At 40.2% G+C, this 16,295-nt stretch overlaps 1 protein-coding gene across 2 annotated transcripts; it reads left to right on the plus strand.

The window, feature by feature from the left end:
• Positions 1 to 3,794: 3,794 nt before the first annotated feature.
• LOC118986207 (eukaryotic translation initiation factor 1A, X-chromosomal-like) lies at positions 3,795 to 4,241 on the plus strand. Of its 2 annotated transcripts, XM_037045009.1 has the most exons (2): positions 3,795 to 4,010; positions 4,062 to 4,241. In XM_037045009.1, exons 1-2 carry the CDS (start codon positions 3,807 to 3,809, stop codon positions 4,239 to 4,241), a joined length of 384 nt encoding a protein of 127 aa, XP_036900904.1. In that variant the 5' UTR covers positions 3,795 to 3,806. The 2 variants fall into 2 exon arrangements, with proteins under 2 accessions (XP_036900904.1, XP_036900903.1); XM_037045008.1 differs by having other exon boundaries at positions 3,795 to 4,241.
• Positions 4,242 to 16,295: the final 12,054 nt, after the last annotated feature.

Consider the following 16,295-nt stretch of genomic DNA (forward strand, 5'->3'; position numbering starts at 1 on the left):
CATATGGGTTGATTGATTTGATTTTTGATAGCTATAGTAAACTGGATTTGTTTCTGGTTTTATATTTTAATCTTAATTTGTATTTCATCTATGTCTCACAGCAAACAAAAAATTATTGAAGCAAATTACAATAACAATAAAAACAAAAAGTGCCAAAAATTTATTTAAACGTAACAGTTGAATAAGAATGAAAAGAGAGAATTATACTTAAAAAACATACATACAACAAAACTATGAGGTTTCAGTGTCCATTAGCTACTACAATTGCATGTAAAATAAGCTTTGAATATTCTAATAGTTAAATCAGAGAGAAAATTATGATAGATTATATAATACATTTTTAGGTGATGTTACCCTCTTTATAAATTATTGTTTAACTCTTTTTAAGTGTTTTATAAGAACACACAAATTATTTAAATGATTCAAGTAACAAAATATATACAATAAAACAAGGACTCTCCTCTGTTCAGAAGTAATTTTCACATGTGATATATGCCTCTGCATTCTTTTTTCTATGTGTTTTTTGCTGTCAGTGTGTAAGGTCCTAGAGACATTTATCAGAGAAATCTTCATTGTAGGGGTTCTGGCTTAAGTCAGCCTTGTTCTTGAGGTTTGTAGTTTCTCTGTATTTTTAAATAAATTAGAAGCTGAAAACTAAAGTGCTGATTTTTCTCTTTTTTGTATTTTTAATTGTTATTCTATTACAATTATCCCCATTTTTTCCCATTGCTCTCTCCCCTGCCCTACCCACTGTTCCCACAGTCAATCTCTGTCCTGCTGTCCAGGTCCCAGGGTCATTTACACCTGTTCTTTGGCTAGGCCCTTCCCTTTCTTTCCCTCTTTATTCTCTTTCCCTGTTTACCCCTTTGCCTCTTCCCTCTGGTGGCTGTCAGTCTGTTTCTTGTTTCCATGTCTTTGGTTCTATTTTGTTCATTTATTTCTTTTGTTCATTAGATTTCTCTTACAGGTGCGATCATAGGGTATTTGTCTTTCACTGCCTGGCTTATTTAATTTAGCATAATACTTTTCAGTTCCATCCATGCTGTCACAAAGGGTAGGAGTTCCTTCTTTCTTTTTGTTATGTAGTATTCCATTATGTAAATGTACCAAAGTTCTTTGATCCACTCATTTACTGATGGGCACTTAGACTATTTCCAGCACTTGGCTATTGTAAGCCACAGTGCTAATTTTTCTTGATTGTAGAAGAATAAAATGAATTTTTCAAAGATTTCTGTATATTCTTCTATCAAGTATTTCTTTTTTGAAAAAATATTTATTTATTTTTAGAGAAATGGGAAGGGAGGGAGAAAAGGAGGGAGAGAAATATCAATGGTTGGTTGGCCCTTACACACCCCCTATTGGGGACCTGGCCCCCAACCCAGGTATGCCCTGACTGGGAATCAAACTGGTGACCCTTTGGTTCACAGACTAGCACTCAGTCCACCGAACCACACCAGCCAGGGCATATTCCTATATTTTCTAAATGTTCTGCATTAACTGTGCATTATGTTATTATATTTTAAATTTAAAAACTCATTGTCAGTTTAAATAAATAATACCAGTTAGTTTCTAAGGGCACAGATATTTGCAAAAAGAAAGCATTAAAGCAGAAGCTAAAATATTACGCTAGCTGGTAGTGTATGGTTGGTGATAAATCTACTAGAGTTTGACATAGGCTGTTTAGCACTACTAAAATGCTGCACATAGCTTGTTGTTTTTCTTGGTTTTATGAATAACTGCTGATTTCTTCACAGTCAAGTCACAGCCCCAGTTTAAAGCTGATTTCCTTTTCCACATTCAGACTTCTCCATATTCAGAGTTCCTGAACAAACAGTTTATTCAAACCCTGAGTACCCACAAACCAACTTAGAAGTCATAGCATTGGAGTATTCTTTTATGAGTCTCCATTAACTATGTATAGATCAAATTTATATCCATTTGTTGAAGTTAAATTCTTTACAACAAATATTTACTGAGCATCTATTATGCACTAGAGATTTTGCTAGATAATGTTGATATCAACAATATCTACCAAAGATAAATATAGAACTTGCCATCAGCTACTCAAATGGCTGGATGGTAATGCTTCCAAGTGGCTCTGGTATAGACAGAAGCAAAAACAACAGCAACAACAACATCAAAAAAAAATAGAACCCTCAGAAAAGAGAGCTAGCATAAATTCTAGAAAGGTAAAATTGCCTGTAGCTTGGTTTACTTATTTTTCTTTCTTAACTAAGTTACAAATTTTTCATTACAAGATTGTTAAAAACATTTGAAAATTAAGAAGGTATCTTTTATAATTTTTCTGTGTGTTTGGAGTCCTAAATGTGTGCTTTTTAGATTCTGGTTGGAAATTTTCCCTGTTAGTAACGGTTCTCTGGACTTTGAATCAAAATGGATTTTAACAGTTTGCTTCCTTAAAAAAAAAAAAAACCAACAAATCAGCCCAAATTTGAAGCCCAATTCACAAGTGTGGTTCCACCAAAGCCCTCTAGGCTTCCACTCCCCTGGCAGTATAAGTTAAGGTCTTTCTGATCGCACCATATTGTGGACTGTTGTTTGTACAGTTTACTTTTGCTGCATAGCTTCACAACCAAGCTGTGATCTGCATGAGATCTAAGTAGGGAGCTAGTTCATTTGAAAAGAATTAGGATCCAGTTGAGAGTTACCTGCTAAGTACAACAGATTTGCTTAACCAAGTACTTACAGCAATTACTTGCAAGAGTTTTATCCTTTATGTTTAACACTTGTAAGCGCTGATCCATGCGAGAGTTCTCTTAGGCAGCTCCAAAAGTACTCATTACAGGAGGGTAGGGATATTGTATCTGCTGTGGCTATTTTCTGACAGATTACATTGTGACAAAGTTCACCCAGAGGAATGTTCCAACGCCTACTCAGTGTACTAGGCAAGAGCAGTTCTTGTGCAAATTCAAGTTCTGATGAAAGCATTTTCCGAGCTTAAAAAGCATAGTGACTCAAATAAATTCAAGGAAGCCCACCTTATTTGGGGAAATATTTGCTTATTTTTCATTGCACTGGAGTCATATGACTTATTTGAGTTACAACAAGGCTCAAACTTCTGAAATCCTTAAAAGTAGATCTGAATCCTGTTTGCTTTCCTATGAAATGCATTTTTTAAAAATTCTTTTAATTTTTATTAATTTTACAATGTAAATGTTTTCATTCACTTCTGTCTGGCCAAAGGCTTGATGAAACATTTTTTATTACTGTAACTTTAAATAGCAGACTGTTCACCATCTGTGTATTTTTAGCTTTACATCTGAACAACCTTCAACTTGAAAAGTTGAGTTCGGAGTGAAAATTAGCATCTCATGGCCTCCTGTTAAGCCTGAGATTTAATGGCTAAGAAGGATCAGAATTAACTGTTTACACCACAGAAATCAAATATTCTCAATGTCCACCAAAAATAGAACATGTAGAAACAGATGAAGGAAATAAACTCTCAAATAAGAGCTAACGGGTACTACAGCGATTAGTAGGACCCATAATACTGAACAGAGGTGAAAGGCTTTCAAAATAGTCCCTTCCCCTACAAGTCAGAAGTGATTTGGGAATTACGGGTAAACACAATGAGTTCAGATATTACCAAAGAAGATGGTATAAAGGCGCCCAGATTTTGGCTGTTCAGGAGCGTGGTGGCCAACGGATTTCCCTAGAATTCGGTTGCCACAGGGCAGCGCTGCACGGGACACCGACGGTTGGTCTCGCGGACCCGGGGAGGGGTCGCGGTTGGACAGGCACCACTGGTACAGGGTCAGAAAGGCCAGGAGGCCGCCGGCTCCACCATGCCCAAGAATAAAGGTAAAGGAGGCAAAAACCGGCGTAGGGGGAAGAATGAGAATGAATCTGAAAAAAGAGAATTGGTCTTCAGAGAGGACGGACAAGAGTATGCTCAGGTCCTCAAAATGGTGGGAAATGGACGATTGGAAGCAATGTGCTTCGATGGTGTGAAGAGGTTATGTCATATCAGAGGAAAACTGAGAAAAAAGGCTTGGATAAATACCTCAGACATTATATTGGTCGGCCTGCGAGACTACCAGGAGAACAAAGCTGATGTCATTTTAAAGTACAACGCGGACGAGGCCAGAAGCCTGAAGGCCTACGGCGAGCTCCCGGAGCACGCGAAAATCAATGAGACGGACGCGTTTGGCCCTGGAGATGACGATGAGATCCAGTTCGATGATATTGGAGATGACGATGAAGACATTGATAATATCTAACTGGAACTCGGAAGGTGCCGAATAGTGTTCTTCAGTTTTCATTTTGGCCGTCACCTGTTCAGAAAGCGGAAACTTTCAGCGTGAATGCAGTTTGTTAAGAAGCATGGATTCATTTTCGTTGTTTTAAAACATGACATGTCTTTAAGTGAAATATTAACACTTTATTCTTTTCACGTAATGGGCCTTAGGGGTAAAAGATGACATTATCTCCTATATAGAAAATGGTAAGAAGAGAGGGGGAGCGGAGAGAGGACAGAGATAATAAAAAAATTTTTTTCCAGTTAATGGATGTGTTGAATAAATCGCCGTATCGTCATGGTCAGGGATAAGCCCTCGTTCTAACTATTTTTTTACCCGAGACTTATGCTTCAGTGTCCTAGCTGTTCTCTTCTTTATTTTTTGATAAAATTGAAGGAAGGCAGAAATCTACATTTGAAGTAAAAAAAAAAGAGAGAGAGCTATTATATTTGTGTAGCTGTACTTTTGTGTTATGATTTAGAACATGTTTCCATTGTTCGGATGGAAGCATCATAACAAAAGCATTTCCAAAGTGCAAATTTTAGAACATGGGTTTCAGGAGCAAGATTGAATTTATAAGGTGAGGAGTTGAAAAACTTCATTGCTAGGTAATACCCAATTAACATTAGAAGTACTGATACACTTGCCAGTATTTTTTTTTTTACTTAATGTGTAGAAAAAAATTCCTCAGGCAACTTTTAATGGCAAAATAAGTAGAATAGATTTACTATACAAATTAGGTTATGTTAAAATACATCCCTTTTTGTCAAAACTGATGCATTTGTTAACCTATAAAGTTTTGAGCTTTGTGAACAAATTACAATGTATAGATGAAAAACTATTTTCATAATAAACTGGTGTAAGAAAAAGGAATTCACCACTGATAAGAAATAGAATAAAATATCACATTGTGTATTTTAAAAAAAAAGATGTTCTANGTGTTGAATAAATCGCCTTATCATCATGGTCAGGGATAAGCCCTCGTTCTAACTATTTTTTTACCTGAGACTTATGCTTCAGTGTCCTAGCTGTTCTCTTCTTTATTTTTTGATAAAATTGAAGGAAGGCAGAAATCTACATTTGAAGTAAAAAAAAAAAAAAGAGAGAGAGCTATTATATTTGTGTAGCTGTACTTTTGTGTTATGATTTAGAACATTTTTCCATTGTTCGGATGGAAGCATCATAACAAAAGCATTTCCAAAGTGCAAATTTTAGAACATGGGTTTGAGGAGCAAGATTGAATTTATAAGGTGAGGAGTTCAAAAACTTCATTGCTAGGTAATACCCAATTAACATTAGACGTACTGATACACTTGCCAGTATTTTTTTTTTTACTTAATGTGTAGGAAAAAAAAATTCTTCAGGCAACTTTTAATGGCAAAATAAGTAGAATAGATTTACTATACAAATTAGGTTATGTTAAAATACATCCCTTTTTGTCAAAACTGATGCATTTGTTAACCTATAAAATTTTGAGCTTTGTGAACAAATTACAATGTATAGATGAAAAACTATTTTCATAATAAACTGGTGTAAGAAAAAGGAATTCACCACTGATAAGAAATAGAATAAAATATCACATTGTGTATTTTAAAAAAAAAGATGTTCTAGATGAACATGGGAATATGGTAAATTCTTCTCAGGAAAATGGGATCTCTGGCCCAAAGCAATATATGTACCAGTAATTTTAAGGGTGAGTTTGGGAAGAGAAATGAGGCCCTTCAGATTTAAAATTTAGGCCCAATGATGCAATTTAATTGCCAATCTGTTTTGGCAATTTGTTAGTGGGTTCAGTGGGAATGTTTTAAGAATGTGCATGAGAAAACGGAGATGCCAAAGGAACAGAAAGAAAATACCAGATGGAGAACGAGGAACCCAGGAGTCAGCAGTGGTAACGGCAGCTTAATCTTAAAAACTCACTAGTTAATCTTCCTGAGGATCCTGTTAATGGGCTTTGAAGACTTTGCCCAAACTGTTAAATAGGAAGGAAACAGCCTGAAATGAAGAATAAGTATGAATCTAAATTACAGCCTATATGAAATAGTTGATTGAATCGTGTGTTGGGTGATACCTAGAATGACTACTGTAGATATTTCTGTTGGCCACTAACTGTATGCAAGCATGTTTTCCAGGGTGGTAAGTCAAATTCCATATATGAGGTGGTTTGGGGAGGGCCTATGATACTAGAATCTTCACTTATTAGTGTGGCTTCTTCCTTATTATGTTTAGGTTATCTAAATTCTGTGACATGTTGGCCCCTGTCCATCTCTACTTTTGCAGAGTATGTGCCTGTGGTATTTGATAGATAATGCGGTTTTGGGTTGTACAATCTTATTTTCATCGTGCATCTATGCTTCCTCACCCACCCACACACACTCCTATCTTCAGTCATTCCAACCCAGGGACTGACTGTTTCTCCAGGAACTGCCTGCTGCCTTTTGTTGGCTTTTGTTCATAGTTTGAGCTGACTTCAAGTATCTGTGATAATTCATTTTCACAAAGTTTGACGTCAGAGGCTCAGACAAAGACAGGGACGGGAATAGAAGACAAGCAGCAGGTAATGTCTGGAGGAGACTGCCCCCTAGGGATCAGGCCTAACAAACTTAATCAAATGTAGCTTCCATCGTTCACACAATGTGCATGTGGATTTATTACTAGTGGTTTCCTCCCCCTTTCCCTTTTTTCTGTTACCTTTTTTACATGGCTTCTGTGATTCCGGTGTGTGACTGCTGAGTCACGACTCTGTGCTTAACTAAAGAATACAATTTGCCCCTTGATGCATTGCTCATACCCTTCATTTCATCATGCTATAGAATATAGTGACGCATTGTACTCGAATCAAGTATGTGTAAGTTTCTCACTTCCCCTCACCCCTCTTTCCATTTTCCCTACCTTGTCAAGCTCCTGAACAATTTCAAACCTTACTCTCTTTCCTGCTACAGGTTCATGCAACTCAGCAAAATGATGCTCTCATTACATATTGCTGCCCTTTTTAAAAGTCTACTGAGACTCCCTGTTACTTAGTAAATTGCCCTGGCTGGTGTAGCTCAGTGGATTGAGCGTGAGCCTGCGAACCAGACGATTGTGGTTCGATTCCCAGTCAGGGCACATGCCTGGGTTGCAGGCCAGTTCCCAGCAAGGGACACATGAGAGGCAACCATACATTGGTATCTCTCTCCCTCTCTCCTTCCCTTCCCCTCTAAAGATAAATAAAATCTTTTAAAAAAGAGTTAGTAAATTTTTCTTTCTTTTTTTAGTTTTTTAAAATATTTTACTTATTTTTAGAGTGAGGGAAAGGGAGGGAGAAAGAGAGGGAGAGAAACATAAACGTGTGGTTGCCTCTCATGTGCCCCTCACTGGGAACCTGGCCTGCAACCCAGGCATGTACCCTAGACTGGGAATCAAACTGGAGACCCTTTGATTCACAGGCTGGCACTCAATCCCCTGAGCCACACCAGCCAGAGCAATTTTTCTCTTTTTTTGCCTTCCTTTGTCTACTAAAACATGTTTCTAATCTTTTTTCTCCTTTTACCTCTGTGGTTTTTCCAACCTGGCTGATAATTCAAATCCTGTGGAAAACTTTTTCAAAAAGCAAGGCCCTGATTTGACCGCTAGACTTTGCAAAGTGGCCTGGAGTGTGACTTGGAAGATAATTTTTCCCTCTTGCTTTTAATTATTAGGCATTTCTAGGCGCAGCCAGGCTTGAGAAGCACTTACCTAAACCCGTGGTTCTCAAAGTGTGGTTCTAGGCCAGTAGCACCTGCATTACCTAGGAACTTGTAAGAAATACCAGTTAATGAACCCCATTCATGATCTACTGAATCTGGAACTCTGAAGGTGGGGACCAACAATCTGAGTTTCAATAAGCCGTCCAGCTGATTCCGACGTGCTTCAGAGCTGTGCCATCCAATATGGTACTTCAGAGCTGTGCGTGGCTATTGAGCACTTGAAATGTGGCTAGTCCAATCTGAGATGAGCGATAATGTCAAGTGCACAGCGGGTACCAAAGATGCAATACAGAAATAGAATGTGAAAATTACGTGAATGATATTTTGAATGAATTACACATTAAGATATAATATATTGGTTTGGGTTTAATAAAACATACTATTAAAATAAATTTTAACTATTTCTCTTTTAATGTTTCTTTCTGGTGGAAAATCTGAAACTACATACTCGGGTTCCATCGACTTCTGGGAAATACTGGCCTGAAATCTGAGACCCGATCTGTGCCATCGTTCTTTTTCTATACAGATTTATTTTTCACAACAGCTTAACCAGAACATAGACTGAATTTTCAAGACAGACCGGTAACAGTGGAATGAGGATAATCCCCTCTCTGGTCCATTGGAAACCTAACAACACTGCTCCCTTCCAGCTTCTCTTTACTTTCCCAGCCTTCGTGACATTTCCTGACATCGTGCAATAACAAAACAGAGAGAATGACATTATGAGGAATGTGGAAGGGGGGGTCTCTAAAGTGGGAACATAAAAAGCAAATGTTTCTCCCTATACGTAATTTATTTGCTATTTGTCAGACCACTCCAGTACATGAATTCATTTCATTCCTTTCTAATCATGCGTTTTGAGAAAGTTAATGTTTAATGATTCTCAGAAAGCACCGCTTAAACCACCAGACACCCCAGCTGCTTTAACAGTTGCTTTGCTAGCACTTCAAGAAGTTCTTGCCTGAAAAGATGGACTTGATCTTTGAAGCCTCCTGATGGGAACAAGCAGTCTCTCCTGAATTGATCAGAGCTTCCTCTAGAACCCTTTAACTCACTAAAAGGAAAGGAAAGATCTACTTGCTAATATATTCTAAGACTCAAATAGTAATGTTCTAAATTCTTTTTTAAAAAATATATTTTATTGATTATACCATTACAGTTGTCCCATGCCCCGCCTTCATTCCCCTCCACCCTGCACACCCCCTCTCCACCATTCCCCCCCTTTAGTTTATGACCACGTGTCTCAAGTTCTTTAGATTCTATATTTCCCCTACTATTCTTGCCCTCCCCCTATCTATTTTCTACCTACCATCTATGTTATTTTCTGTACCTTCTCCCCTCTTCTCTTCCTCCCACTCCCCTGTTGCTAACCCTCCATGTGTTCTTCATTTCTATGGTTCCGCTCCTGATCTAGCTGTCCTCTTGGTTTGCTTTTGTTTTAGGTGTGGTTGTTCATAACTGTGAGTTTGCTGTTCTTTCACTGTTCATATTTTTCATCTTCTTTTTCTTATATAAGTCCCTTTAACATTTCATACAATAAGGGCGTGGTGATGATGAAATCCTTGAATTTGATCTTATCTGAGAAGCACTTTATCTGTCCTTCCATTCTAAATGAAAGCTTTGCTGGATAAAGCAATCTTGGCTGTAGGTCTTTGGATTTCATGACTTGGAATACTTCTTTCCAGCCCCTTCTTGCCTGTAAGGTCTCTTTTGAGAAATCCGCTGACAGTCTGATGGGAACTCCTTTGTAGGTGACTGTCCCCTTATCTCTTGCTGCTTCTAGGATTCTCTCCTTCATTTTAATCTTGGCTAAAGTAATTATGATGTGCCTTGGTGTGTTCTTTCTTCAGTTCTAAATTCAATTAAGAAATAGAAATCCCAAGACAAAGAAGTACCCATGTATGATAGCAAGTTACAAATGACCAATTTCTCACCACCACCTTGAAATAAGAGTTTAAAAAGAATGAACCATCTTATAAAAGAACTTGTAAAATACCACCAGCCAAGCATAGCATTGGGATAAAGAATTTCATCAAAATGTCCATAGATCATTTCTTTGAGGTGTAGATGAGTATCTTGCAAGTTATCACGGAGTACACATTTTCATAGTCACATTGGAGAGAAATGTTATAACATATTTTTGAGATAATAGGCAATATGGTCAATAAAAATTTAAAAGATTACATTTAAGATACACAAATCAATTTTAAACGGTGTTTAAAAGATAAAAAAGTTATTTTTGTCTCTAAAACCTGCATACGCTCTTGGCCTATTCTACGTCTGCCATGTTTTCTACCCAATAGTCGTTTGGTTTCCACTTGCCAGGAGCCCTCTGTGCTATTGTCAGCAATGTGTTGCTGACCCTGGATTTCAAGTGCAATAGTAACTCCGTCACTCTCACTTTTTCTCTACAGAGCACTGAATGTTGTGCGTTTCCCCCATCTCATTTGCTGTGAGTAGAAATTTACTCTTTTAGAAAATTGCAAAGGTAAATAGTTACAGGGGTGTCTATATGTCCTCAGCACCAGACACCCGAGATAAGAACTGTATCTTATATATTTCAAAATGGGAGCAAGGTCTACTAGGTTGCACAGAGCAACCTTTGGGGCTGCAGCTGGGCTCTGGAAACCCTAGTCACAAGTGGTATGTGTATCTGCTGAATCAGAGGCTCAGTGTCCTGATCAGCTTTCCTTACCCAAATTTAAAGAATCACCCTCCTAAGGGTAGCTGTCCTTATTTTGTCTGAGTGGAGGGCACCCAGTCAATCTCCTATTGGCTTTGGGATCTGTTCCCCAATCTTCTCCTGCCTTGGTTTGAGTGGCAGGCTCTCGGTAGGTTCATCCAACAGGAGGCAAGATTGAGGGGAGGGGATGAGAAGGTGGGAGTGATGTTTTTCTTTTCCTCCCCTGATTTTTGTGCCATTTCTGGCACCTCTCCCATGGTTCCCATTTCTGCCAGGCAGCCTCTCTTCCAGTGGTCCCAGCTCCTCTGGTCAACGCCTGTCATATCTCACAAAATGGCCTGGTTTGTGGGCTCTGGCAACCTTTCTCTGGTTGTCTCTCTCGGCCCACACACAAGGGCTTCTTCTTGCTCTTGCCCAACTCTGGGTGGCCTCGCCACCCACTTCTAGGCTTCTCCATTCTTCCCTTAGCTGTTGCAAGAGACACTCTCAGGCTGTCTGTATCCCCTTAATGTCCTGGTGTACCCATCACTTTGCCACTATGAACTTTGACAGCTGAGACCTCAAAACTAGCTCCCTTCTCTAAAACGTGCTTGACAGGAGCTGACAGAGCAGCCACAGCCAATGAGGATGGATGCAGACTATGAAATGTTGACATCTTTGGATTTTTTTAAAAAGGGGAAATTTGGTGGTGTGGTTCGTGTCCCAGATCCCTCCCCCTGTGGGTCAGGCCAAGGCTGTGCCTGACCTGAGCCATATCCCTGGGTGTTTCCTTCCTCTTCTCCAACCTGCTTTGTTCTCCCTTACAAGTGTTTCCTAAAGAGCACACTCTCATAACATCACAAGCATCCAAATCCTTGTCTCAAGCTCTCATTTATACGTGAGGAAGCTGTGTAACCAAATCCCCTCTTTTAAAAGTCTTCTTTTAGAATGGCTTGTGTTTTTCTGGCTGTGTTTCTCCTCCTCTCTTCTCCACCTGCTGCCTGTGTCCTGAATGATACAGAAATCTAACATGACTTTCAGCACTTCACCTGCTAGAAAAAGACCCCGCAATGATAATAGGTGGCAGGGCCTCCTAGAACAGAAGCAATTTCATAGCTGCTGCTCATTTGATTGTTTTAACCAGTCTCTGAGGTGCAGCTTCCCCACAGGTCTCCTCCAGCTTCAGTGGGTTTCCTCCCCCAGGCTAGTTCCCAAGTGCTCTTACTTCTTCCTGGAATGAATGAGGTGAGGGATGTTAGGTGGCTTGTGTACCTGACAACTAATGTAGGAGGTAGAATAGGGTCATAAAGAGCTTCTGATACCCCCAAAAATGAATTTTCTATTGCCTAACATCTTTTTAACCAGGAGGCAGCCACACAAAATCTTTTATGAGAGGAAATTAGCACAATAAAGACCAAGGGGATTATGCTGCTAAATTTCTGTCCTTATATTGAGAGGCAAATGATCTCTCCTTGATGTTCATTTAGAGACCTTGGGTCCTTCTCTCAGGAAGAGTAGGAGCCCAGGTAAAATGGGACGGGGAAATGGGAGGGCCTCAGGGTGATTCCTACCAGCTTCCTCATAATCTTCTCTGGGTCAGGGAATATACCCACTGATGCGCTCGGCCAGACCCTGACAAGTCAGCTGCTGGGTGGTGGTCATCCTTCCACTGAGGATGGCAGGCAGCCCATCACCTCCCTCTGCAGCCCAAGTTCCACCTTCGTCCTCCTTACTTTCAGCCCCGAATGGGTGGCTTCTCCAATGCCCCCGCCCCTTGCAGTTCTCTGTAGCTCCACTGACTTCCACATTCACTTGCCTTTGCCGTGACTTAGTAGGCCCCTCCTTTGAAATCTCAAACTTCAGTAACTCACCTTCAAACCACCAGCTCTTTCTCCATCACCCCAACATACTTGTTAGCCTCATAAAACAATTACATTTACTTGATTCATTTTTCTCCATTCCTATACTATTTGTCACTTTTGCTTCCTTTTTACCTTGCTGGATTCCAAGGTCTATGGCATTCAGCTGTAAAGAACAGGGTAATCTAAAGAGCCAGACTATTCTCTTGCCAATACCCTCAGCTCCATACTCACTTTCTATCTCTCCCCCCACGGCGCTATTTCCCCTGCCTCTCCCATCCTCCAGTCTGAGGGTAGGTCCTTCTTCCTGCTCCCAGACAAGCCAGGCCAGAGAAAACAACTCTCCCAACAGCTCCCTGAGAATATGACCATGTTTTATTCCTCTTTTTGTGAGTGTTAGAACCTGGTACATGGTGGATAGTCAATAATTATCCCATTTAAAGATTCTCTTCTCTTTTCTATAGTTTCTGTGGCTAGTATCATATTTACTTATGTCTACCCACCCTCCTAAACAGTTAGCTCCTTGAAGATGAGAGTTGTTTTTTAGTCATCTTGTATCCCCCACACTTGGTGATGTCTGCAATATAATAAGTATGAGTAAAAAAGTGAAGTGAAAATCAATACGTTGGTAACATAGTCATTTTTATGTATTCAAATATGATTTGCTGTGTTGGTAAATGGATTTCTAACTGAAGAATTTTATAACATGACAAGTCCAAGTGTGTAATTATGAAAACTCAGTGAGTTCTAACTTACTGTTCCACCAAAAAAATTTAGACAGTTATTTCCAGCTCAAATTCAAGTCAATTCGTAAAAAAAAAAAACCAGTCAGATGATTTCTAGTCTAGAAAATGGGTAATCCAAGAGCTCCACATTTTTCTCACCTGGGTCCCCCTTAATGCAAGTTGTTAGAATTGAAGAGAACTAACTGTGCCTGACTGTTTTCATTCTGAAATCTACTTCATCTTTTCCTCTTTGGTCATCTAGTTTAGTTGTTTATATGGTTTCCTTCAGGATACTTTGCTGTTTTTGAAAAAAATTTCTTATTTTATAGCACCAAAGAGTTGTGTAACTCCTGCCTTCCTAACCATTACTTCGGCTTCTCCATTACTGGCCATCGCCCTGCCATAGTCACACACACGCCCACACACATACACGAGTGTGATACAGAGAATAAAATTCGGGTTCTCGAAACCAGCTGCCTGAGACACAAACTTTCCAGGCCCTTTCTAGATTTAAACAAGTCATACTGAAACTCTAAGACACTACATTTGCTTATCTGAGTTCTCCGGACCACTCAGTAATCATTCTTCAAAAACCTGACTTTCTTTTTAACTGCAAAAGAATCTCAGTATGAACCCCGACTTCACCACAAGCCTCTAAAGAATGTCAGATAAGGACAGAGTTCTGCTTTCCTCTTGATATAAACTCTGAGTTGCTGGCCGCTCATGAAATAAGAGACTGTGATCTTTATACAAAGGCACTTAGCGACTCGCTAACCCAGTCGCCTTGATTATTCCGCTGGTAGGTTATCACTTCTGCATTTTCTGTAGCTTGTCATCCTAGGTTGCACTCTCCCGTTTGCCCTGCCTAATTCTGCCCTTATATTGTTTGTGTGGGATACAAATGTACAGGCTTTAAAAGTGTTAATCCTGTAAAGTATAATTAGGGAGTTAAATATGTTGCCCCCCCAATCATATACGATAGTCAAAACCAAATGTGTAGGGCTTGGTGCCCTTCTCTGAGCCCCCTTCAGCCAGAGGTGTTCATGCCCCTGGTTCCAAGGGCTGTGGCCCGTTGAGAGCTCAGAGCAGAGGCTTCCCCTGGGAATTCCCTTGGATGAAAGGAGCTGCTTTGGCCCATGTTATACACTCCCCACCCCAGCAGCCCACACCCAACGACCCTCTAGTATGTGAAGTTACAGAACCCCCTTCTCGTCCTCTCCCCTCAATTTGGGTAGGCCATTCTGGCCTCAGAGCTCCCCATGTGACCAGGTGAGACTTCTGTGGCAAGTGTTTTTATTTTCTCCCTCTCCCTAACCCTGTTCCCCTTCGTTCCCTCCTAGGTGGTCCAATAAACCAGCTAAATGCAATCCTCCAGCTCAGGGTATGTTTCTTGCTCCATCCAGTGTCTGATCCTTGATGCCAGGAAGGCAGCTGATGACTTCGGAGCTGGACCACGGGTCAGCTGTCTGGAAGCAAGGACACTGTCGGTGGTGGTAGCATGTTGTTGATAGCCCCTGGCCTACTGTAGCTCTCCCCTATTTCAAGTGAGGATAAGCAGCAATCAAAACAACCAAAACAGTAGTTGACCCTGAACAACACAAGTTTGAACTCCGTGGGCCTACTTACGTGTGAATTATTTTCAACAAATGCTATAAATGTATTTTCTCTTACGGTTTTCTTAACATTTTCTATTCTCTGGCTTACCGTATTCTCAAATACAATATAAAGTAGAGATAATGTACAAAATAAGTGTTCATTGACTGTTTATGTTATCAGTAAGGTTTCTGCTCAATAGTAGGTTATTAGTAAGTAGTTAAGATTTGGAGAGTCAAAAGTTATATACCTGGATTTTCAATGGTGTGAGGGTCAGTGCCCCAACCTCTGTGCTGTGCGAGGGTCAACTGCATAAGAAATCCATAAATAAGTAGAAAGGTTCTGTCCCTCTGTGTGCCTGGAAGGCACACAGTGCAAATATTGGTGCTCATTGCCCACAGATTTCTGACCTCAGCTGCTTGGCAGGACTTGTCCTGCCCCAGGGTCTCACCTGCTTCCAGGCACATGAGTGCGCGTCACGACTGTGCTATGGCCTTAACTTCCTCCATTTCCACAGCTCTTATCCTTCCAACACAGAAGAATAAAACTAAATACAATCAGTGGACCATGGAGCCCACGAATTAGCCTAGCCTAATTACTTGGAGACATGAGGTCTGTCCAGAATAAGTCCAGCCACTGTTAATATAACGAGAACGGTTTGTGCACCATTGTTGTAACCTGGTAGCCAAAGAGAGTGCGCTGACGTGTGCATGTGTGAACAATGACAACTTCACTGTACCAGTCAGAGGGGACAGTGGACACCGCTGAATGAGCATGTGGACTGTGTGGCCATCATATTCAAAATGACTGAGCGGGTAGAGCAACGAATCTGCCTCAAATTTTGCGTTAATCTTGAACATTCCTCCATGGAAACTATTTGGATGATACAGAAGGCCACAGCTATGGGCAACTGGTGATTGGCAGCTTCATCACAACAATGTGCCCACTCATGCATCACATCTTGTGCAGAGCATTTTTTTGTGTGTGAAACATCAAATTTCCAGCCCCTAGAGCCCAGATTTTTGCCTTGCAACTAGTGACTTTTCCCAAAGCCAAAGTTACTTTGGAAAGGGAAGAGATTTCAGACCGTCGATGATATTCGGGAAAATACGATGGGGCAGCTGATGGCAATTGGTGGGACTGGGTGAGGTCCCAAGGTGCCTATTTTCAAGGGGATGGAGATGTCATTGTCCCACATACAATGTATCTTGTACCTTGGATCTTCTTCAGTAAATGTCTCTAGTTTTCATATCACATGGCTGGATACCTTCTGGACAGACCTCGTATATTTTCCTTTTCTTTTTATGCTGAAATTAATTTAAGCTCGGTCAAGCAACGGGTGCATGGGTTTCCTGCCGTGCCAGGAAAATAAAAAGTCAAATACAGCCCTCCTGTGCAAAGTAACTAATTTTGTATAGAAGAGAATTTAGCTGCTTTCCAGTTACCACTGGAAGCTATAGTGTTTCATG

The sequence above is a fragment of the Sturnira hondurensis genome, unplaced genomic scaffold (genome assembly GCF_014824575.4).
Source record: "Sturnira hondurensis isolate 20B ecotype Veracruz unplaced genomic scaffold, ASM1482457v3 Scaffold0004152, whole genome shotgun sequence".
Lineage (NCBI taxonomy): Eukaryota > Metazoa > Chordata > Mammalia > Chiroptera > Phyllostomidae > Sturnira > Sturnira hondurensis.